Source organism: Daucus carota, chromosome 4 (assembly GCF_001625215.2).
Source record: "Daucus carota subsp. sativus chromosome 4, DH1 v3.0, whole genome shotgun sequence".
In the NCBI taxonomy this organism is placed as follows: Eukaryota; Viridiplantae; Streptophyta; class Magnoliopsida; order Apiales; family Apiaceae; genus Daucus; species Daucus carota.
In genome coordinates this window covers 47,694,334-47,719,674 of record NC_030384.2, presented here as the reverse complement: position 1 = coordinate 47,719,674, position 25,341 = coordinate 47,694,334, and the positions used below count along the sequence as shown (strand labels likewise).

At 33.3% G+C, this 25,341-nt stretch overlaps 1 protein-coding gene across 1 annotated transcript; it reads left to right on the top strand.

The window, feature by feature from the left end:
• Positions 1–16,621: 16,621 nt before the first annotated feature.
• On the top strand, positions 16,622–24,640 carry LOC108217484 (AAA-ATPase ASD, mitochondrial). Its single transcript, XM_064092714.1, has 2 exons — positions 16,622–17,796; positions 24,186–24,640. Exons 1-2 carry the CDS (start codon positions 16,700–16,702, stop codon positions 24,418–24,420), a joined length of 1,332 nt encoding a protein of 443 aa, XP_063948784.1. The 5' UTR covers positions 16,622–16,699; the 3' UTR covers positions 24,421–24,640.
• The last annotated feature ends 701 nt before the right edge of the window (positions 24,641–25,341 follow it).

Genomic DNA, 25,341 nt, shown 5'->3' with positions numbered 1-25,341 from the left:
TATATTAGAAAGCAAGCTAATGAGGTAGCTCATGGTCTAGCTAAAATGCCTTGTTCAATTAATTGCTTTGTTATTTTCACGTCTCCTCCTACCCATTTGGTCGAGACTTGTAAGTTTGATGCTTCTTGAATGAAATTCTCATTTGGTTTCAAAAAAAAAAGTAGTACAATAATATAAATTATACCTATAAATATAGAGTACAGCCCCACCAAGTTTGAAATGGACCAAGTTTGCTGTAGACTGTAGTTGGACAACCAGAGATGGCCGGATTTATCCGATGGGCCTTGTTATGGAGAAATAGGTATAGTCCGTTTCGCTTTGTAGGTCCACGTTAAACCAATCGTTCGGTCCATATACCACATCACACATCATGTAGGTCATACATCATCGAGAGAGTTCAACAGAGATGGGTACAAAATTTTTTATAATCTCTTTTGATTTGAATAGAATTATGAAATTATAATATATTAAAACAAATTTATAAATTCATCATCTTATAAAATACAAAAAAAACTTCTCAAATTTAGAGATAACGCTAAAATTGAATAATTTCAATCACAAGACTTTTAAGAATGGTTACCAATTTTCCTTCAGAAAAAAAAAAGAATGGTTACCAATTGTAATTAAATATTAATAATTTTAAGAATAGTTTAAAATTTTGATTTGATATTAGTACAAAATACTAGTATATTTTCCAAATTCCAAAGTAGTATATATATATACATGATACATGTATCTCTCTAGTTTCGTATCGAATTTTTAAGAAAAAATTAAAAACATATCAATAGATATTAAAAAATAATTCAGATCTTGATTGAATATCTACAAATTTTTTTATATAAATAAATTCAATAAGTACATATTTTCTAAATCCACATATTGTTAAAGATAATTTAAAATATTAAATACATATGCAATGTTTTTCGTATTTCTTAAAATTGTAAATGTTTTCCAATCGCAAATATATTTTTATAAGTAATTTAAATTAAAGATAATTTTTGATGAAATATTTTTAAAATTTGAAAATGTCTTTAAAATTTTAAGCTATTTATATTTATATTTTTAAAATGCATTACATATTTTTGAAAAAAATTAGAATACATATTTTGAGTATGTGATCTCGAGCCTCTTGACTCAAATTATGACTTAACGTAACTTATTTGATAAGTAGAATGTGTATTTAGGTAATTTTGACTTATGGCTAATGTTTATAAAATAATTAAAATAATAAGTCATTAAAAAAGTATCTCAAACTAACTTAGCGGTTGTTTGGTTCGAGTAGTGGTGGGTTAAACCGGTATGGGTGTGAGGTATCATATATGATATCATGTGTTTGGTCAAGTGCTGAAATCAATATATATATACAATTTTTGTAAAAAATAAGTTATTAATTTATATTAATTAGAAATATTAATAAAATTATTATAGTTATATATTTTTGCGTCATTGATTTAATTTTGTATCATATATTAATTTTTCGTTGCTTAAATAGAGACAAAAAATAAAATAAAAAATGAATGCATCTCATACATACATCTTATACCCACCTCCTCGCTTGTATAAAAAGGTTTAAGGTATAAGTTTCAGATTTTATTTTTTCTAACCAAATCATGGGTTTGAAATTGACAAATCTCATATCTGATTACTAAGCGGAGTGTATTGGATTGGGATTTTAAAGTATTTTTTTGCATTCATGAAATTCGAGGGTATTAAATTGGGATTGTTTGAAATCCATTAAAATCATGAGGTATTCAATTGGAATTTTAAATTATGCTACAAAATCTGGTGGTATTCTTTTGTATTTCATAAAATAAATGAGGTATTGTGCTTAAATCTTATAAACTCTGCGACATTTTATCAAGAATCCGCATAAAATCAAAATCACACACAATCATTAAAATTCATAGACTAAAAACAATTCATTAAAATCTCAATCGAATACACCCCGTAACGAAACAAATGACCGTTTCTAACTTATTTCTGCTTTTACAAACGGGCATTTTTCTTTTTTAAACCCAGCTTTAAATTTAAATAAAGAGGCTACTAATATCTCCAAGATTATATATAAAATCTGAATCGAATATAATATCTCGAGCCAAAAATCTCGAAGATATCATATCCTATTAAATGTAATTCCTAAAAACTGTCCAGGTTCATCTTCCTCGCCACCTATATAAACAAGCATGCACACTTTCACAAAACACCAACCAAAAAGCTTATCTTCATCTTCTTAATCATGCCATGAGGCACCTCCATTCTCTCCATCGTCAAGGCCCTCCTCTTCAACACCCTACTCAAAACCCAAATCCCCAAATTATAAACCCTAATTTCATCCCCAATCGCCCAATTTTCAATCCTAATCCCCATTCAATTTACCCAGTTCATCATGTTTTAAACCCTAATTGTCTCCCCCAGCCCCCCATTTTCAATTCAAACCCCCGTTCAGTTCACCTAATTTGTTCAATTGCAAACCCTAATGCTTTAAACAATAGACCCGCTTTCAACCCCAGATCCGGTTTGTTTTACCCGAAGTATGACCGATCAATTCCTATTTTGAACCATGATCATAGGCCTCATGGTTCCATCGAGGGTTATGATTCAAATGGTTCTGGTTATTCGGGTCGTGTGTCGAATGTGCAACCATATTTACAAAGTAACGCGGAGAGTGTGAGACATGGTAATTTGAATAGTAAGCTGATTAGGCTCTCACTTGGTGTTCAGGGGACGAAACCGAAAAATATGAAAAAGAAGGGGAACAAGGGCGGTGGTGGTGGCGGCTATGAGGAAGTTGATCCCTTGATATTCGTCCACGATCTCTTCGTAGTCGTCCATGCTGAGCACCAGGCGTTCGCTGTCTCGGACCGAGTTGGCCTTGAGTCTCGTGGCCGTGGCCGAAGATTTGACAGCCAGATAACGCTCAATCGAGACGTAAGCTGTCCCGGGAATACTCATGGAACGTGATCTCGATGTACGGGTTGAAATACGACAAAGATTTCTGGATGAGCTGCTGCAGAAAATAGCCGAGAAGATTGCCCGAGAAGTGTTGGTTGATCATTGCAAATATAAACATCAAGCTAGCAAGCAGAGACCCAAAACTCGTCCACATTTCAGTCGTCATGTTGATTGCTTCTCTGAATCTCTTGCTGGTAAATCTCTGGATTATGGTTTTGAAAACTGAAATTGCTGAAATCCTGAGTTGGATGTAAAGTAATTCAGGTTATAGGGTATATGTAACAATGGGCAGGAGAGTTGCAGAAAAGTAACCGACCAAATTAAATAAGAATAAAAATATTTTAGAGTATCTGATATATGGAAAATCTACAAAAAAAAATAGCCGAGAAGATTGGCTGGGAAATGTTGGTTGATCATTGCACATATGAACATAAGGCTAAATGATAGATGCGGAAGATGTGGAAGAGGAAGAGATTCATGATGGCACTGCAGAGGAAACGAAGATACTAGACGAAGCTTGATATGTCCTAGAATAGCTGATCATGTATAGTAGTTTAGTTTACTGATTCGTCAAAAACACAAGTTGTAACATGGAAACATAAGCTTGGAGATCTAGTCAATATTCATGTAAGTTCTTTTCAACTTGGTTTTGTAATGAGTGCAATTATAATTATTTTTAAAGTTTAATGAATTTACTATTAATTGTACAAAGGAGATATTATTTAAGTCCTATGAACAAAGTTTTAAAATAAAATTGACAAAAAAATAAGAAGGAGAAATATAGTAAAGAGAGGGTATTTAACTGGACTAATATGTAGATCGATTATTTTAAAATAATATAAAAATATGTCTTCAAATCTCAACTCAAATATACCCCTGTTTTCAAATACTTGACGTTTGACTCCAGGCACATAGTATTTTTAAGTGCATTGACCGCATAATTAGAGTTAATATTTTTAATTTTTTTGTGAATTAAAGTATAAATTTAATATTTTTATTCAAAAGAAAATTAAAAATCATAATTTTAAGTATGCAGACAAAACTCTTGAAAATGTGTGCCAAAAAATCAAAGCGTCAAGTATTTGAAAACAGAGGAAGTAATATCCTGGCAGGAAAAATATTCTGCAAAAATAGCGGATACGCCGGTAAGCTTGAGTTTACTCGCAGAAACAACGTAACTGGGTTGTTAGGAGACCCAAAAAGTCCATTAATCAAGGCTTAATTTCTAAAAAATAGTTTATATATGTAAGGAAAATCAATTTTTTATCACTCAACTATTATACTTGTTTCCAAACTTACCGGTGGTAAACTTAAGCGGGCCTTTTCTCAGTCACTAACATTATCTTTGTATTGAATGGCACCTCATTCTGTTAAATCTAACATTTTACGGTTAACAACTCGAAAACATGCTGCCCGAATCTGGGGAGTCCATGGACCAACGACATCCCACCTAATGATCAAATCGGCTCAGTTTTTGCGGAGGATAGTGAGCTGAGGTCTTAATACGAGAAGAATTGTGAGAGCGGTGAATTCAGTTGTTTTGCGTGTGTGCTGGGCTGGGGCAGAAGGCGGGGAAGAAGTACAAGGATTCTGTGGCTCTTGTACAGCATGCAACCACCATAGTGAACTCTACACAAACTCAATAACTCGTACAAGTTCTCCTAGAAAGTTTTTGCGGAGGATAGTGAACTAAGGTCTTATTACGAGAAGAATTGTGAGAGCGGTGAGATTAGTTGTTTTGTGTGTGCTGGGCTCGGGCAGAAGGCGGGGAAGAAGTACAAGGACTGTGTGGCTCTTGTACACATGCGATCACCATAGCCAAGACAAAGAAGAGGCATGCTCATAAAGCAGTGAGAGAAGTCGATCATTTGCAAGGTGGTTGGTTGGGATATTCAAAAGCTGCCATCTATTAACCTGCCGTAAATCTGTGATATAAAGGTAATTAAGAAATTGTGTTGTCGGGATACAAATGTAATTCTGCTGTATCTTTGTTTGATATAGGATTGGAAATGCAGGTTGATGGCCCAAAATAAGACCAACACTGCCAGTGAAGTTTTAGTTGCGACTGCTGTGAGAATCAATGGTTTGTTGAGGTTAGTCACGTTTCTAAGATATGGGGCAATTTATATATAGGTTTTATAATTCAAGAACGTTAAATGCGGGACAAGTAATTTATCCCTCAGATTCCTTATAAAGTAAGAACTTGTTTCTCTCCCATTCAGCTCCCTGTGGCTTGTGTTGTGTGGATTTAAGTACTACCTCCGTCCTCCGTCCCTTTTTACTTGTCACTCTGACTTTTTGCACGTAATTTAAGTTGATTAAAAAACATACTTCTACTTATTATTTTTAAAATTTTCTTTTTCTGAATTAAAGTTTATAGTTTATATTTTCATTCACAAAAGGAAAATTTTAAAAATAATGAGCGGAATTATGTTTTTTAATCACCTTAAGTTACGTGAAAAAGTCAAAGTGACAAGTAAATAGGGACGGACTAATTTGTAGATGCATTATGTTGAGAACATACAGAATCTTGATGATGCACGCATGTCTGAATTTTGTTCTTTATATTTCTGTTTGCCATTGCCGGAAGCTTTTGACCTTTTGCTTGTAACTTCTATCGTTGATATTTTTCCTATTTTAATTACATAGGCAGAAGATATTTTGATTACAATAAGTATGATATCTTAATATTAAATTTTGGGTTATGGCTGGTGGAGGAATCTTACAGATAGGAAGAATGAAGAGATTTGCTAATGAAGATGCTAGACAAAGCTTGATGTGCACTAGAAGATCAAATCACGAAGCTTGATATATATCTGCCAGAAGATGCTCATTCTGTCCGAAACACAAGTCGTACCTTGCAACCAAGGCTCAAAGGTTATTTGCCTATAACCTGGAACAGTTAATATGTGCTCTGATTTTGTGCACAAGTCAGTTTGATAATCTGTTGCACGAGTCATATGCAGTAATTTTTATTCTTTAAATGTGATCGCTAAGCTAGCAGAACAAGATGTGTATTGGATAAAACATATTTAACGAATCATTTATTTATTTTCTTCTAATTTTGAATATAACTAACAAAGTTAAAAAGGTGTATTGGATAAAACATATTTAACGAATCATTTATTTATTTTCTTCTAATTTTGAATAAAACTGACAAAGTTAAAAAAGGAATATAAGGGTGATTTAAATTGACGGTTAGGTTAGTAAAATGGATTCATAAACATCTTTAATGAAGAATTTGAGCTCGTCTCTGAAGTTTGCAAGTCTAAATGAATTTTCAGCCCGAGTCTCGAACCTTTTTGTTTGGGTCAGCTTTGCATGAGAGGCTCTGGTACTCGTCCTACTGGAGTGGTAGTTATCTGCAGAATTGTTGTGTTCACCTGATGGGATTTTTTCTAGTAATCCAGTATAGTTTAAAAGTTCGAAGAGTGTCCTGATATCCCATTTTTAATTTTATAAGTTGTTTAATGTAAACCTTAGTACTTTTTGTATATACAATTTTATAGACAAGAATTATTCACTATTTCCCCTGAGTGGTTTACTGCAACCTCTCTTGCTGATAACCATCACAGCTCTTCCTCTTGACATTGCCGAAGTTTCCATTCTAAGAAAAAACTAGGGTACAGTGCATAAATTCAATTAATAATGTATCACCGTAGTATATAAAGCCTGAAGGCTTTTTAACAGGTTAATTACTAATAGGTCCTCCTGAATGGGGCCGTATTTACAAAGCTTGCCACTGCTGTACTAATGAATACCGTATACTGCACGTGTCAGCTCCTCCGTTCATTCCTTTCTTTCTTACAGGTTTGTTGAAAAAGTGAGACACAGCCATGTTTACACTGCACGTGAACTGTAAAATGATTTGCAAATGATTTAGGTTTGTAAAATGATTTAATTTAAAAAATATTTACTATTATCCGTAAAAGTTATTTATAAGTAAAATTTATTTTTATCAGTATTATTAATACTAGCTTATTACCCGTGGCCGGTTATAATATTTCTTATTTTACTGTATGTATTTTAAATTCAACTAATTTTATTTTGAAAATAAAATTATAATAGAATAATATTATTAAATAAAAATTATATTTAACAGCTGAATAAATTCTTATTTTACAAATATCATTGTAATATATTTTACAAATAATTCACTATTATATTTTATATAAGTTTAGTACATGTCAAATTATGTATATTATGAATACTGTATTATGTTACACGAAATGTATTACGTTACACGAAGATATTTATATTGAATTTTTAATTTTGGAAATTATATCATATTCATAATTGTAAGATAATATTTTCATAAAATATTATTGTACAAATTTATATAAATAATAATAATAATTCGATATATATAATCAAGTATTTTGTACCATTGATCATATTCAACGAGTATATAAGTATAGCCGATCATATTTTATTCAAATTTAATTTAACATTATATTCGGATCATTATGATAACAAATAGTATCGAACTACACAATAGATTAAATATGAGAGTGAATACATTTGTTACGACAAACATTAAAGTCAAAACTGCATCGCCATTGCTTACCATAAAAAAGACCCTTTGTTGTAATATACATCTCTTTTTCATGTAATTAATATAAGAAAATAAAATTATCAGAGGCAACCATGCGAAGCGGGCAACAAATCCTAGTTCTTAGTATCAGTTCAATTCTAGCATGGGCAACAAATCCTAGTTCTTAGTATCAGTTCAATTCTAGCTAGTTAAGTTCAGGTTATGCAGTTCTCTTTTCTCACTGCATTTTGTTTCTAGCCAATGGAAATTGTCCAGTCTTTTGTATTTAGGCAGGGGTCTTTTGTAAGTGGCCTTCCGCACTGGTACTAGACTACTAGGTGGATATGGTGTCGTTGCTTTGTATTGAACTATGGCTCTTAATGAATTTCCGAATTATAGAAAAACGAAGATTTAGTCCGTTTTGATTTAGACGAGGCCCAAACAAAAATTTATGCAGCCCATCGCCCATGTAACACGTCATACATCAAGTATGTCACACATGTCGCATCATGTTCCGTAAACAAATATACAAAATTTATATTATCCCTTTTAATTTGAAGAGAATTATGAAATATAATATATTAAAATAAATATTTTTAAATTTGTTCAGAAATACAAAAAAAGACTTTTCAAAATTTAGTGATTTAACAAAGTCAAATTTAAATAACCGTTTCTAACTTATTTTTGCTTTTACAAACATATATTTTTCATCTTTAAACCCAGCTTTAGGAGGGATGTATTGGATTGAGATTTTAAAGCATTTTTTTGCATTCATGAAATCCGAGAGTATTCGATTAGAATTGTTTGAAATGCATTAAAATTTTGAGGTATTCAATTGGGATTTTGAATTATGCTACAAAATCTGGTGGTATTCAATTGGATTTTAAATTATGCTTTAAAATCCGATGGTATTCAATTGGGATTGTTTAAAATCCATTAAAATCTGATGGTATTCAAATGCTGATGGATTTTTTATCATTTCATAAAATGATGGATTTTGTAGCATTCTTCAGTGTATTTTAAGTTTTTTGAAATCCCACCAAAATCAATGGGATTTTGAAGCATTGTACCTAAATCCTATCAACTCTGCGACATTTTATCAAAAATACACACAAAATGAAAATCCCATACAATCCATTAAAATCCATAGACTAAAAACAATCCATTAAAATCCCAATCGAATACACCCCCATAAATTTAAACAAAGAGACTACTAATATCTCCAAGATTTTATATAAAATCTGAATCGAATATAATATCTTGAGCCAAAAATCTCGAAGATATCATATCATATTAAATGTAATTTCTAAAACTGTCCAGGTTCATCTCCCTCGCCACCTATATAAACAAGCATGCACAGTTTCAGAAAAAATCAATCAAAAAACTTAAGCTTATCGAAGAAAACAACTAATCTTCATCTTCTAAATCATGACATGAGGCACCTCCATTCTCTCCCTCGTCAAGACCCTCCTCTTCAACACCCTACTCAAAACCCAAATCCCCAAATTATAAACCCTAGTTTCATCCCCAATCGCCCAATTTTCAATCCTAATCCCCATTCAATTTACCTAGTTCATCATGTTTTAAACACTAATTGTCTCCCCCAGCCCCCCATTTTCAATTCAAACTCCCCTTCAGTTCACCCAATTTGTTCAATTGCAAACCCTAATAGTTTCAACAATAGACCCGGTTTCAACCCCAGACCCGGTTCACTTTACCCGAACAATGACCCATCAATTCCTATCTTGAACCATGATCATAGGTCTCATGGTTCCATCGAGGATTGTGATTCAAATGGTTCTGGTTATTCGGGTCGTGTGTCGAATGTGCCACCATATTTACAAAGTAACGCGGAGAGTGCGAGACATGGTAATTTGAATAGTAAGCTGATTAGGCTCTCACTTGGTGTTCAGGGGACGAAACCGAAAAATATGAAAAAGAAGGGGAAGAAGGGCGGTGGTGGCGGCGGCTATGAGGAAGTTGATCCCTTGATATTCGTCCACGATCTCTTCGTAGTCGTCCATACTGAGCACCAGGCGTTCGCTGTCTCGGACCGAGTTGGCCTTGAGTCTCGTGGCTGTCGCCGAAGACTTGACAGCCAGATAACGCTCAATCGAGACGTAAGCCAAGCTTCGATCGAAGCTGTCCCGGGAATACTCATGGAACGTGATCTCGATGTACGGGTTGAAATACGACAAAGATTTCTGGATGAGCGGCTACAGAAAATAGCCGAGAAGATTGCCCGAGAAGTGTTGGTTGATCATGGCAAATATGAACATGAGGCTGGCGAGCAGAGACCCAAAACTCGTCCACATTTCCGTAGTCATCTTGGTTTCTTCTCTGAATTTCTCACCGAAAAATCTCTGGATTGTGGTTTTGAAAACTGAAATGGCTGAAATCCTGAGTTGTGTTGGATGTAAAGTAATTCTGGCTATAAGCTATATATAACAATGGGCAGGAGAGTTACAGAAAAGTAACCGACCAAATTAAATAAGAATAAAAATATTTTAGAGTATCTGATATATGGAAAAACTACAAAAAAATAGCCGAGAAGATTGGCCGAGAAATGTCGGTTGATCATTGCAAATATGAACATAAGGCCAAATGATGCGGAAGATGTGGAAGAGGAAGAGATTGATGGCACTGCAGAGGAAACGAAGATGCTAGACGAAGCTTGATATGTCTTAGAATAGCTGATCATGTGTAATAGTTTGTAGTTTAGTTACATTTTAGTGATTTGTCAAAAACACAAGTTGTAACATGGAAACATAAGCTTGAAGATCTAGTCAATATTCATGTAAGTTCTGTTCAACTTGGTTTTATAATGAGTGCAGTTATAATTTTTAAAGTTTAATGAATTTACTATTAACCGTACAAAGGAGATATATTATTTAAGTCTTACTAACAAAGTTTTAAAATAAAATTGACAAAAAAATATAAAAAAGTAGAAATATAGTAAACTGTGGGGATTTAACTGGATTAATATGTAGATCGATGATTTTAAAATTAATATTAAGACATGTCTTCAAATCTCAACTCTAATATACTCACTATGTTTTTAAATACTTGACCTTTGACTTTGGGCACATAGTATTTTTAAGTGCATTGAATACATAACCAGAGTTAATATTTTTATTTTTTTTGGTATTAAAGTATAAATTTTTATTTAAAAAAATTAAAATAAAAAATTTTAAGTATGCGGTCAAAACTCTTAGAATGTGAAGTATTTAAAAACAGAGACAGGAAAAAAAATCTGTGAAAATAGCGGATACGTTGGTAAATTTTCCACAAAAGTGTCCTCATTCATCCAGAGACCGCCTATACAAACAAGCATGCATAGTTTCAGGTTCAGGACACAACAAAAATATGTTTGAGTTTACTCGCAGAAACAATGGCTTGTTGAGAGACCCAGAAAGTCTATAAATCAAGGCTTAATTTCTAAAAAATAGTTTATATTTGTAAGGAAAATCAATTTTTTATCACTCAACTATTATACTTGTTTCCAAGCTTACCGGTGGTAAACTTAAGCGTGCCCTTTTTTAGTCACTAACATTATCTTTGTATTGAATAGTACCTCATTCTGTTAAATTTAACATTTTACGGTTAACACAACTGGAAAACAAAAAAACATGCTGCTGGGTAGTCATTTGCAAGGTGCTTGGTTGGGATATTCAAAAGCTGCCATCTATTAACCTATGCCGTAAATCTGTGATATAAAAGTAATTAAGAAATTGTGTTGTCAGGATACAAATGTATCTCTGCTAAATCTTTGTTTGATATAGGATTGGAAATGCAGGTTGACTGCTAGTGAAGTTTTAGCTGCGAATGAATGCTGTGAGTCCTGAATCAATGGTTTGTTGAGGTTAGTCATGTTTCTAAGATATGGGGCAATTTATATGTAGGTTTTGTGATTCAAGAATGTTAAATGCGGGACAAGTAATTTATCACTTTGATTCCTTTTAAAGTAAGAACTTGTTTCTCTCCCATTCAGCTCCCCGTGGCTTGTGTTGTGTGGATTTAAGTATGTTATACCTTGTACATACACTAATTTGTAGATGCATTACGTTGAGAACATACAGAATCTTGATGATGCACCCGTCTGAATTTTGTTCTTTATATTTGTTTGCCAGTGCCATAAGCTTTTGACCTTTTGCTTGTAACTTTTATCGTAGTTTTTTTTCCTATTTTAATTACATAGGCAGTAGATATTTTGATTACAATAAGTATGATATCTTAATATTAAATTTCGGGTTATGGCTGGTGGAGGAATCTTGCAGATAAGAAGAATTAAGAGATTTGCTAATGGAGATGCTAGACAAAGCTTGATGAGTTGATGTGCACTAGAATATCAAATCACGAAGCTTGATATCCGCCAGAAGATGCTCAGTTTATTGATCTGTCTGAAACACAAGTCGTAACTTGCAACCAAGGCTGAAAGGTTATTTGCGTATAACCTGGCCAGTTAATATGTTGTCTGATTTGTGCTTAAGTCAGTTTGATAATCTGTTGCACGAGTCATATGCAGTAATTTTTATTGTTTAAATGCGATCTCTAAGCTAGCAGAACAAGATGTGTATTGGATAAAACATATTTAACGAATCATCTATTTATTTTCTTCTAATTTTGAATAAAACTGACAAAGTTAAAAAAGGATATAAGGGTGATTTAAATTGGCGGTTAGGTTAGTAAAATGGATTAATAAACATCTTTATATAATGAGGAATTTGAGTTCGTCTCTGAAGTTTGCAAGTCTAAATGAATTTTCAGCCCGAGTCTCGAACCTTTATGTTTGGGTCAGCTTTACATGAGAGGCTCTGGTACTCGTCCTACTGGAGTGGTAGTTATCTGCAGAATTGCTGTGTTCCCCTGATGGGGCTTTTCTAGTAATCCAGTATAGTTTGAAAGTTCCAAGAGTCCTGATATCCCGTTTTTAATTTTTTAAGTTTTTTGATGTAAAACCTCAGTACTTTTTGTATATACAATTTTATAGACAAGAATTATTCACCATTTCCTCTGAGTAGTTTATTGCAACCTCTCTTGCTGATAACCATCACAGCTCTTCCTCTTGACATTGCCGAAATTTCCATTCTAAGAAAAACTAGGGTACAGTGCAGAAATTCATTTAAGATCAGCGGGCACTAATTTCGTACTCATGTCACAATCTGCATTCACACAAAGCAGTTATCACAATGTAATGTATACATTTGAGCAAAAGAGACGAGCAGAAAGTGTTGAGTTTCTCTCTGAAGGATAAAACTAACCTGTGTCACGACAAGTGTGTATGAGCAATCAACAGTTACAGAGTAAATTGGTTTGACAATTAGCAAATGCTTAAAATCAAATAGCAGGGAGAAAAGGTTCCTCTTCGCCTTCCTCTCCTGGCTGGCTTGAATCTGATGTTCCAACTAGTTGAAAGCTATTCACCGATGCAACTGTTACCCGACCATAGGAACATAAGCTGCAGTATCGCTCACATGGAGGTTTGTTTGTTTTTTTATAAAAAATATATATGTCCATAAACAGCAGATTATGATGTTTTTGTTAATAAATCGTCCCATCTGAATATGGGGCATTCATCGAACATATAATCCTCCTAGGAGCTCCTGATTTCTACTTGTACGAGATCTGTCCGACATTGAAGTTCTCTGCAGGGACTTGGGAACTGAATTTGCTTGCATGCAAAATGAAAGCACCTGTACTGGTAGACTCCCTCTTCCGCTTGATGGCTTTAGAGCAGAGGAGGCTTGTTACCATAGATGGTAAAGTCGGGTCTAAAGAAATTCAACTGCATCAAAGACGTTAATTTACAAATTTAATATTACCGTATATAATTCCACTTCCCAAAATATACTATTGCATATGCTCACCTAGCAGAGGTAAAATGAAGAACTTATAAGTAAATATGTTCGCCTTCTTATTTGTGAACGACAAACGGCAAGCCAGTACTGGCCGCATACTTATTCAGAGATTAAACTTGACTTCCCACGAACATACCCAATATTGTTATGAATTTTTAACTGAAAAGTTAAAAGCTTGCTCGCAAAAAGTAAACTCAACATACATATTTATTGGATCATAGCTCCTCTATGTAAATTTTATGAAGTATATATTATTTGATGTTAAATATATATTTTAAATTGGATTGATATAAATTTTAAAATAATTATACATATCATTCTTTTTTAAACAAAAAGTTATAAATACAAGTTTCAATCTAATTAATATGTGACATGTAAATTTATTTATATAATTTATTTTTTTGATAATTGTTATCTAAATAATTTGGTTTCTTTTCATGCAAATTGTTGAAATACTCTCCCTATTTTGAAATATAAATCATTCGATTATTGGTAAATAATTTTAAACACTTTCATTGTATCATTATAATCATTATTTTTTTAATTTTATTTTCATAAATTATAATTATAATTTTTATTTTTGTTAACAAATTAAAAATAATAATTTGAACCATAATCAGTCCCATGATCCCATCCTGATTTGAAAATGTCCAAGTGGACCGAGTTTCTTTGTAGTTTAACAATTTAAGGCGGCCTGGCCTGGATTTATCTGACAGGGCCTTATCTTGGACACATAGAATTAGTTCGTTTCATAGAATGACTCATACCCAGGCTGTTAGCTGTATTATGGGGCATTCAAATGGCAACAGTAGAGTGCTCCAAGAGGGAGTACTGCAAGAAGATTCACTTTGAAACCGATTACCAGGAGGCGTTTATTGTGATCAGGTCAAATCACAAGAAGAATTCCTAGTTCGCTGGACGTGGCTGACGTTCTTGCAGAGTGGGAAAAGTTTGAAGCTGCTAGCATGCTCGCTGACTGCATGGTTCCATAACAACTATATCTTCTTTCTTAGTATCAGTTCTATTCTAGCTAGTTAAGTTTAGGTTATGCAGGGTACTAGGTGGATATGGTGTCTTGCTTGTAAGGGAATATCTATGGTTTTTAATGAATCTTCTAATTATCAAAAAAAATTTGTACATATAATGACATGGCAATTGATGTCGTAAGTTTAATTGGGTTTTTTATGTAAATACAGAGGTCTCATTTCAATTAAAACTCACCACATGTGTCATTATATATTTACAAAATTTTGTATACATCAGGTATTTTTCAAAAAAAAAGAAAGTAGTCCGTTTCAGAGGAGGCCCAAATTAAAATTAGTCCGTTTAATTTAGAAGAGGCCCAAATTAAAATTTGTGCAGTCTGACGTACGCATCAAATATGTCACACATAGTCACATCATGTTCGGTAGACAAAAGTACAAAATTTATATTATCTCTTTTTATTTGAAGAGAATTCCTGAAAATATAATATACAAAAATAAATTTTTTTAAATTTGTCTAGTAATACAAAAAAGACCGTTCAAAATTTAGTGATTTAACACGGGTCAAATTTAAATAATTACAATTACATACCACAAAATTTTTAAAGATGATTTATATAAAATTCTTTATATATATATTTCTAGTTAAGAGATATATATATATATATATATATAGGGTCTTGCTCAAATGAGAACCCCAATTAATGTGAGATATGAGATCTAATCTCAGCCACACTTATTTATTCCCTAATTAAATCACAACCACACGTTTAAACCTTTATTTTACAATTCATTTCCTTCATTCAACTCCCAACACCACCTAACATTGCCATCAGGCACAGCCCCCCCCCCCCCCCCCCAAAACCGGATCCTCTCTCTCTCTCTCTCTCTCTCTCTCTCTCTCTCTCTCTCTCTCTCTCTCTCTCTCTCCGCTGTACGTCGCGACTCCGTCCCACCCGCGACTTCCAGCACCGCGGCGGTGGATCACCACCTCCTCATCTCTCTCGCGCCGTTGCGTCTTTTCTTCCGCCTCCCTCCTCCATCTTTTCCGGCGAACTCACACACGTATACACATACATACTTTCCTTCGTTTTATTTTCTTTTTATCTCCTCGATTGAAAATCAGATCTGAAAAACTCCATTGGTGTATAACAGGATTTGTAAACGATGGTGGTTTAAGTTTTAGTGATTTCACTTTTGTTTTTTTATGATCTGGTGGTAATTTTGGTGATGGTAATTTGTATTTTAGTGATTCTAATTTTGGTGGTGATTTTATTTTTCCAGCAGTGATTTTATTTTGTAGTTGGTGGGTTTTCGGATTTAGGGGGTGGTGGTGGTTGTTTGTAGATGGTGGTGGTGTGGTGATTTTAATTTTCTGTTGTTGATTTTTGATTTTCTGGCGGTGATTTTTAGTTTTCCGATGGTGATTTTTATATTTTCTGGTGGTGATTTTATGGTGGTCGCCGGAGGTGGTGGTGGTTGCCGGAGATGGTGGTGGTGGTCAGCAGTGGTTGAAAGTGATTGGGTAGTTGAATTAAAAAATGATGAAATAATAAAATATTAAATGAATAGTGGGAGATGAATATAATGTATTTAAATGAGTGGCTGAGATTAGATCTCATATCTCACCATAAGAGTGGTTCTCATTTGAGCAAGACCCTATATATATATATATATATATATATATTATGTGTGTTTCTCTAACTTGATATCGGATTTTTAATAATAATTTAAAATGATGGTGGGGTGATAGACTCTTAAAATAATTTTTGAGATCTAAAAATTATATATTTTTAAGAATTCAAATTGAATACATATACTCCCAAATCCGTACAATATTTTCAAAAAAATATGATATCATTTTTTTAGAAAATAATTTGATATCTTAATTAAATATCATAAAAATTATCGAAACTGATTTAAAATACTAAATGACTATGTCACCCTTTTTATATTTCTTAAAATTTTAAATGCTCTCTAAATGTCAATAATTTATAAATAATATAAATTTAATATTTTGATAACGCTTTTTAAAATTTTACAATTTTGACGCCGTACCTAAAAAACTTTAGCTTGATTTTATTTATATTTTCTAAATTAAAAATAAATTTATGAATTATATATTTTGATCATATGATCGGATAATATCTAGAAGATATTATGATCAGATAATATCTGGAAGATACTATATATAATCTACATTGAATAAAATCTGATAATATCTGAAGATATCATATTAATTGTAATTTTTAAAAATTGTCCAGGTTCATCTCCCTCCCTATCTATATAAACAAGCATGCATAGTCGGAGAAAACATCAAACAGAAAAGCTCAAGCTTACCGTAGAAAAATATTTCATCTTCTCAATTTGTGATGCCTCGTTTAACAGTGAGGCACCTGCATTCTCTCCATCATCAAAGCCCTCCTCTTCCGAATCCTATTCAAAACTCAAATCCCCCAATTATAAACCCTAGTTTCATCCCCCATCGCCCAATTTTCAATTCTAATCCTCATTCAATTTACCCAGTTCATCATGTTTTAAACCCTAATTATAAGAATGAGTGCAAAGTTTTTGCGGAGGATAGTGTAAAGATTACAAATTATTATGAGAAGAATTGTGAGAGCAGTGAATTCAGTTGTTTGGTGTGTGCTGGGCTCGGGCAGAAGGTGGGGAAGATGCTTGATCGGGCGTTGATTCGAACAGGGCGAATGGACAAGCACATCCTGATGTCATATTGTTCGTTCGAGGTGGGGAACCGGACTCGAAAGCTGTTCACGAACAACAAGGAGGAGGGGTATGCGGGATCTGTGTGGACTCATGTCGCGTTTGTGCATCCAGCTACATTCGAGACGCTTGCATTGGAGCCGGGATTGAAGGAGGAGATCGTCAATGATCTGCTCACATTCAGCAAGGCCAAGGATTTTTACGGAAATGTAGGCCGGGCCTGGAAGCGGGGATACCTTCTCCACAGGCCTCCTGGAACTGGAAAATCTACAATGGTTGCCGCAATGGCTAATTTGTTGGAGTATGATGTGTATGATCTCGAGCTGACATCAGTCGAGAACAACACGGAATTGAGAAAGTTACTAATAAATACAACCGGCAAATCGATAATTGTGATCGAGGACATTGACTGTTCTCTCGATCTCACAGGGCAGAGGAACGAGGAGAAGAAAGAGGCCGAGAGCAGCAATGCGAGGGACAGGTTCAAGAAGGCCGTGACGAATGAAGGAAAGGATAAAAAGACGAGCAAAGTCACTTTATCCGGGCTCTTAAATTTCATTGATGGCCTTTGGTCAGCCTGTGGAAGTGAAAGGATCTTTGTTTTCACTACTAATTACATTGAGAAGGTGGATCCCGCGTTGATCCGAACAAGGCGAATGGACAAGCACATCTTGATGTCGTATTGTTCGTTCGAGGTATTCAAGGTGCTTGCTAATAAGTATCTGAATATCAGATTTCATGAACTGTTTGTGAGGATCGAACAGCTGCTGGGAGAAGTTGCCGTGACGCCTGCTCAAGTTGTGGAGTATTTGATCCCCAAATCTGCGGAGGATGATGGTGAGCATTGCTTATATGATTCTGGAGTTGTTGGAGTTTGAATAAAATTTTAATCATTTTGCATAAGATTAGAAGCAGGTTAAAGGCCCACGTGATGCGGAAGTTGTGGAAGAGGAAGAAACCAAGATGCTAGACGAAGCTTGATACGCCCTAGAATAGCTGATCATGTATAATAGTTTAGTTACTACAGTTTACTGATTTGTCAAAAACACAAGTTGTAACATGCAATCACAGCTGAATATGGAAACATAAGCTTGGTTTTGTAGTTAGATATGTTCAGGGAATTAGTCATTTTGGTTCAGCTTGGTTTTGTAATGTTATAATTATATTTAAAATTTAACGAATTTACTATTAGTTGTACAAAGGAGATATTATTTAAGTTCTATTAACAAAGTTTTAAAATAAAATTGACAAAAAAATAAAAGGGAGAAATATAGTGTAAACTGCGGGGATTTAATGGATTAATATGTAGATTGATGATTTTAAAATATTAAGACATAGTCTACAAATCTAAACTCGAATATAATACAAAAAAAATTCTGTGAAAATATCGGATATGTTAGTAAATTTTCCACAAAAGTGTTGTGATTCATCCAGCGACTGCCTACACAAACAAGCATGCATAGTTAATAGTTTCACGACAGAACAAGAATAAGCTTGAGTTTACTCGCAGAAACAACTGGGCCCAAAAAGTCCATAAATCAAGGCTTAATTTTTAAAAAAAAGTTTATATATTTTTAGGGAAAATCAATTTTTCATCACTCCACTATTTTGTTTTCAAAATTACCACTAAATTTAACCGTTATTTTTTTAGTCACCAACATTATCTAATTTGTATTGAATTGTACCTCATTTTGTTATATTTAACATTTTGTTAACCCGATGGGAAAACAAAGAACATGATCTGGGGAGTCCATAGACTGACGACATCCGACCTAATGATCAAATCGGATCAGTTTTCTATGATTTTTTTAGTCCAAATCACTCTACACAAACTCAATAACTCGTACAAGTTCTCCTAGAAAGTTTTTGCGGAGGATAGTGAGCTGAGGTCTTAATACGAGAAGAATTGTGAGAGCGGTGAATTCAGTTGTTTTGCGTGTGTGCTGGGCTGGGGCAGAAGGCGGGGAAGAAGTACAAGGATTGTGTGGCTCTTGTACAGCATGCGACCACCATAACCAAGACAAAGAAGAGGCATGCTCGTAAAGCAGTGGGAGAAGTCATTTGCAAGGTAACTAAGAAAGTTGGGATATTCAAAAGTTGCCATCTATTAACCTGCCGTAAACCTGTGATATAAAGGTAATTAAAAAATTGTTTGATATAGGATTGGAAATGCAGGTTGATGGCCCAAATTGCGACCGACAGTGCTAGTGAAGTTTCAGCTGCGACTGCTGTGAGCTTTACAAATGGTAATTATATGCAGTTTTTGTAATTCATCAAGAATGTCAAATGCGGGACTGGTAATTTATCACCTTTGATTCCTTATAAAGTAAGAACTTGTTTCTCTCCCATTCAGTCCCCTGTGGCTTGTGTTTTAAGATTTTAATTATGTACACTAATCTGTAGATGCATTACATTGAGAACACATAGAATCTTGATGATCCACACGTATGTATATTGTTCTTTATATTTGTTTGTCATTGCCAGGAGCTTTTGACCTTTTGCTTGTAACATATGGGGACTTCTAATGTTGTTTTTTCCCATTTAAATTACATAGGTAGTAGATATTTTGATTACAATAAGTATGATATCTTAGTATTAAGTTTTGGGTTATGGCTGCAGATAGAAAGAATGAAGAGATTTGGTAATGAAGATGCTAGATAAAGCTTTGATGTGCACCAGAATATCAAATCACGAAGCTTGATATCCGCTGGAAGATGTTCAGTGTACTGATCTATCTGAAACGCAAGTCGTAACTTACAACCACGGCTGAACGGTTATTTGCCTATAACCTGCAGGACAGTTAATTTGTGGTTTGGTTTGTCCACAAGTCAGTTTAGTACTATGTTGCACCTGTTATATGCAGTAATTTTTATTCTTTAAATGCGATATCAAAGCTAGCAGAATAAGGTGTGTATTGGATAGAACATATTTAATATTGAATCATTTTTTCCTTCCAAATTTTAAATAAAAATGACAAAGCTAGAAAAGGAATATAAGGGTGATTTAAATTGGCGGTTAGCTAGGTTGGTAAAATGGATCATCTTGAATGAAGAATTTGAGCTCCCTGAAATTTGCAAGTCTAAATGAATTTTCAGCCCGAGTCTCAAACCTTTATGTTGTTTGGATCAGCTTTACAAGAAAAAGGCTCTGGTACTAGTCCTACTGGAGTGGTAGTTTTCTGCAGAATTTCTGTGTTCACCTGATGGAGCTTTTCTCTAGTAATCCAGTACAGTTTAAAAGTTCAAAAGAGTCCAGATATCCCATTTTAATTTTATACGTTGTTTGACATAGCCGAAGTTTCCATTCTAAGAAAAAACTAGGCAGAAATCCATTTAAGATCAGCAGGCACTAGTTTCGTACTCATGTCACAATCTGCATTCACACAAAACAGTTGTCACAATATAATGTATACATTAGAGCAAAAGAAGACAGGTAAAAGAGTTGAGTTCTTCTGAAGGATAAAACTAACCTGTGTCCACACAAATTTGTATTAGCAATCAACAGTTGCAAGGAAATTGGTTAGACAAATAACAAATGCTTGAAACACCTACAATAGTTCCTCTTGGCCTTGCCCTCCTGGATGGCTTCAATCTGATGTTGTAACTAGCTGAAACTTATCCACCTATGCAACATAAGCTGCAATATCGCTCACATGCAATTAACCCACTAAATTCAGCAAAAACAATGTCCAAAAACAGCATATTCTGACATTTTTGTTAATAAATTTTAATTCTTCAGGTCTGGGAGCTGCAGTTCCATTCGAATTTCGGCATTCAGCAAACATATAATTCTCCCAGGTGTTCCTGATTTCTACTTGTACAAGAACTGTCCGATCTTGAAGTTCTCTGTAGAGACTTGTCTTATGATTTGGGAACTTATTTGCTTGCATGCATAATGAAAGCCACTTGTATAGTTGTACGCTTTCGCAGATGAGGCTTGTTATATATAACAAATTTAAAAATTAAATTTTTATACATAAAAAAAAATTTAAAACAATTAATTAAATTATATTTTATGACCCCCAGTATAAACAATTGAGGAGGAGTGAGTGAGTATATTTTACATTAGGTTAATATAAATTTTAAAATAATTTTATATATCATTCTTTCTGAAATAAAAAGTTATAGATATATAAGTTTTAATCTAATAATGTATGACATATAAATTTATTTATTTAATCTAGTGTTTTGATGAGTTTCATTTAAATAATTTATTCACTTTTCATGCAAATTGTGACATGATATATTTTAATCTTTTATCTATCAAATTGGTAAATTAAGTAGTAAAATACTCTCTCCGTTAATTTGAAATATAAGTTATTCGACGTTTTGATACATAATTTTAAACATTTTGACTATATCATTATAATTATTATTTTTATAAATTTTATTTTCATAAATAATTTTATTAATTTTATATTTTACTTAAAAATAATAATTTTAACTATAGCCCGGTCTCTTTCAAAAAAAACAAACTATAGCCCAGTCCATCCTGGTTCTAGTGGACCGAGTTTCCTTTTAGTTTAACAAACGAAGAAGGCATAGATTTGTTTGATAGGACCTTATCTTGGACCGATAGATTAGAGGAGGCCCAGATTGAAACAATTGTGGTGTAACACGTCATAGGGTCACACATCATGTTCACCAGACAAAAGAGTACAAAAAGTTAAATTATCTTTTCTGATTGAAGAGAATTCTGAAAATATATTATACATAAACAAATATTTTTAAATTGTTCATTATATTATGAAATATGAAAAAGACGTTTCAAAATTTAGGGACTTTAACGTAGGCTAAATTTGAATAATTTCAATCACAAAACACAAGATTATGATTTATAATTGTAGATATTTACTTATTTATTACAAATTCTCAATATATATCTAGTTTCGAAATAAAAATATACATGTACTACGTTTGTGGTTTTTTTTTCTCTAACTCCATATCAGATTGTTAATAATTTTAATTTATATTTTTGTTAACAAATTAAAAATAATAATTTTAACCATAATCCAGTCCCATCCTGATTTGAAGTTGTCCAAGTGGACCGAGTTTCTTTGTAGTTTAACAATTGAAGATTTAGTCCGTTTCATGGAATGACTCATACCCAGGCTGTATTATGGGGCATTCAAATGGCAACAGTAGAGTGCTCCAAGAGGGGAGTACCGCAAGAAGATTCATTTTGAAACTGATAACCTAGAGGCGCTTATTGTGATCAGGTCAAATCACGAGAAGAATTCGGAGTCCGCTGGGTCTCGCTAAGGCTCTAAAGATGAGCCTCTAGAGTTTGAAGAGGATTTGATGGACGTGGCTGACGTTCAAGCAGAGTGGGAAAAGTTTGAAGCTGCTAGCATGCTCGCTGACTGCATGGTTCCATAACAACTATCTTCTTTCTTAGTATCAGTTTTATTCCAGCTAGTTAAGTTTAGGTTATGCAGGGTACTAGGTGGATAGGTGCCGTTGCTTGTATTGGAATATCTATGGTTTTTAATGAATCTCCTAATCATCAAAACTAGTTAAGTTTAGGTGCTTGTACAGAAAATTTGGACATGACAATCATTCCAATTAAAACTCACCATATGTGTCATTATATACGTACAAAATTTTGTGCACAATTATGATCACGTATTTTTCAGGAAAAAAGTAGTCCTTTTCAATTTTAGAGCAGGCCCAAATTAAAATTTGTGCGGTCCATGTAACACGCCATACACATCTAATAGGTCACACATCGTCACATCATGTTCGGTAGACAAAGGTACAAAATTTATATTATCTCTTTTGATTTGAAGAGAATTCTGAAAATATAATATACATAAATAAATATTTTTAAATTTGTTTAGAAATACAAAAAAAAGACTGTTCAAAATTAAGTGATTTAACACGAGTCAAATTTAAATAATTACAATTACATACCACAAAATTTTTAAAGATGATTTATAATAAATTCTAAAATATATTTCTAATTTAAGAAGATGAATATATATATATATATATATATATATATATATATATATATATATATATATATATATATATATATATATATATATATATAATGTGTGTTTCTTTAACTCGATATCGGATTTTTAATAAAAATTTAAAATGATGGTGAGTGATAATAGACTTTTAAAAATAATTTTTGAGATCTCAAAATCACATATTTTTAAGAATTTAAATTAAATATATATATTCCAAAATCTGTACAATATTTTCAAAAAAAGTATTTATATCATATTTTTTAAAGATAATTCGATATTTTAGCTAAATATCAAAATCTTATCGAAATTAATTTAAAATACTAAATGGATATGTCATCTTTTTATATTTCTTAAAATTTTAAATGCTCTCTCTCTAAATGTCAATAATTTTATAAATTTTGACGTCGTACTTCAAAAATTTTAACTTATTTTATTTATATTTTCTAAATTAAAAATAAATTTATGAATTACATATTTTGATCATATAATCTGATAATATCTGGAATATGATCTGATGATATCTTCGATAATAAATTATGATCTACAATATCTGGAAGATATTACATATAATCTAAATCGAATAAAATCTGATAATATCTGAAGATATCATATTAATTGTAAATTTTTAAAAACTGTCCAGGTTCATCTCTCTCGCTATCTATATAAACAAGCATGCATAGTTTGAGAAAACATCAAACACAAAAGCTTGAGCTTACCTAAGAAAAAAATTATCTTCTATCTTCTCAATTTTTGATGCCTCGTTTAAAAGGCCCTCCTCTTCCGAACCCTATTCAAAACCCGAATCCCCCAATTATAAACCCTAGTTTCATCCCCCATCGCCCAATTTTCAATCCTAATCCCCGTTCAATTTACCAAGTTCATCATGTTTTAAACCCTAATTATAAGAATGAGTGCAGAGAGTACAAATTCTTCTCGAAAGTTTTTGCTGAGGATAGTGTAAAGATTACAAATTATTATGAGAAGAATTGTGAGAGCGGTGAATTCAGTTGTTTGGTGTGTGCTGGGCTCGGGCAGAAGGTGGGGAAGATGCTTGATCGGGCGTTGATTCGAACAGGGCGAATGGACAAGCACATCCTGATGTCGTATTGTTCGTTCGAGGTATTCAAGGTGCTCGCTAATAAGTATCTGAATATCAGATTTAATGAACTGTTTGTGAGGATCGAACAGCTGCTGGGAGAAGTTGCCGTGACCCCTGCTCAAGTTGTGGAGTATTTGATCCCCAAATCTCCCGAAGATGATGGTGAGCGTTGCTTATATGGTTTGGTTTGTGCTCTTGAGAATGCGAAAGTAGCTTTAAGAGAACATTTAGCTGCTCAGGAAGCTCCGCAAGAGCATGGGGGAGGATTGAATTTTTGCTTGGGTCCTGTTTGAGTTGAGATTTGGATAGAATGTTTTCAGATTCTGAGTTATGAACATTTGAATAAAATTTTAATCATTAGAAGCAGGTTAAAGGCCCACGTGATGCGGAAGTTGTGGAAGAGGAAGAAACCAAGATGCTATACGAAGCTTGATACGCCCTAGAATAGCTGATCATGTATAATAGTTTAGGTACAGTTTACTGATTTGTCAAAAACACAAGTTGTAACATGCAATCACAACTGAACATGGAAACATAAGCTTGGTTTTGTACTTAGATATGTTCAGGATTTAGTCATTTCCGTTCAGCTTGGTTTTGTAATGTTATGATTATATTTAAAATTTAATAAATTTACTATTAGTTGTACAAAAGAGTTATTATTTAAGTCCTACTAACAAAGTCTTAAAATAAAATTGACAAAAAAATAAAAAGGAGAAATATAGTAAACTGCGGGGATTTAAATGGATTAATATGTAGATCGATGATTTTAAAATATTAAGACATGTCTTCAAATTTAAACTCGAATATAATACAAAAAAAATTTGTGAAAATAGCATAACAAAAATAATTAAGCTTGAGTTTACTCGCAGAAACTCAATAACTCGTACAAGTTCTCCTCGAAAGTTTTTGCGGAAGATAGTGAACTGAGGTCTTATTACAAGAAGAATTGTGAGAGCGGTGTGATTAGTTGTTTTGTGTGTGCTGGGCTCGGGCAGAAGGCGGGGAAGAAGTACAAGGATTGTGTGGCTCTTGTACAGCATGCGACCATCATAGCCAAGACAAAGAAGAGGCAGGCTCACAAAGCAGTGAGAGAAGTCATTTGCAAGGTGCTTGGTTGGGATATTCAAAAGCTGTCATCTATTATTAACCTGCCGTAAATCTGTAATATAAAGGTAATTAAGAAATTGTTTGATATATGATTGGTAATGCGCACC

Coding starts and splice junctions, on each gene's coding strand:
- LOC108217484 (XM_064092714.1), top strand. CDS start 16,700: ATGCCTCGTTTAACAGTGAGGCACCTGCATTCTCTCCATCATCAAAGC. Junction 17,797..24,185: donor AATATCAGATTTCATGAACT/GTTTGTGAGGAT, acceptor TCTGAATATCAG/ATTTAATGAACTGTTTGTGA.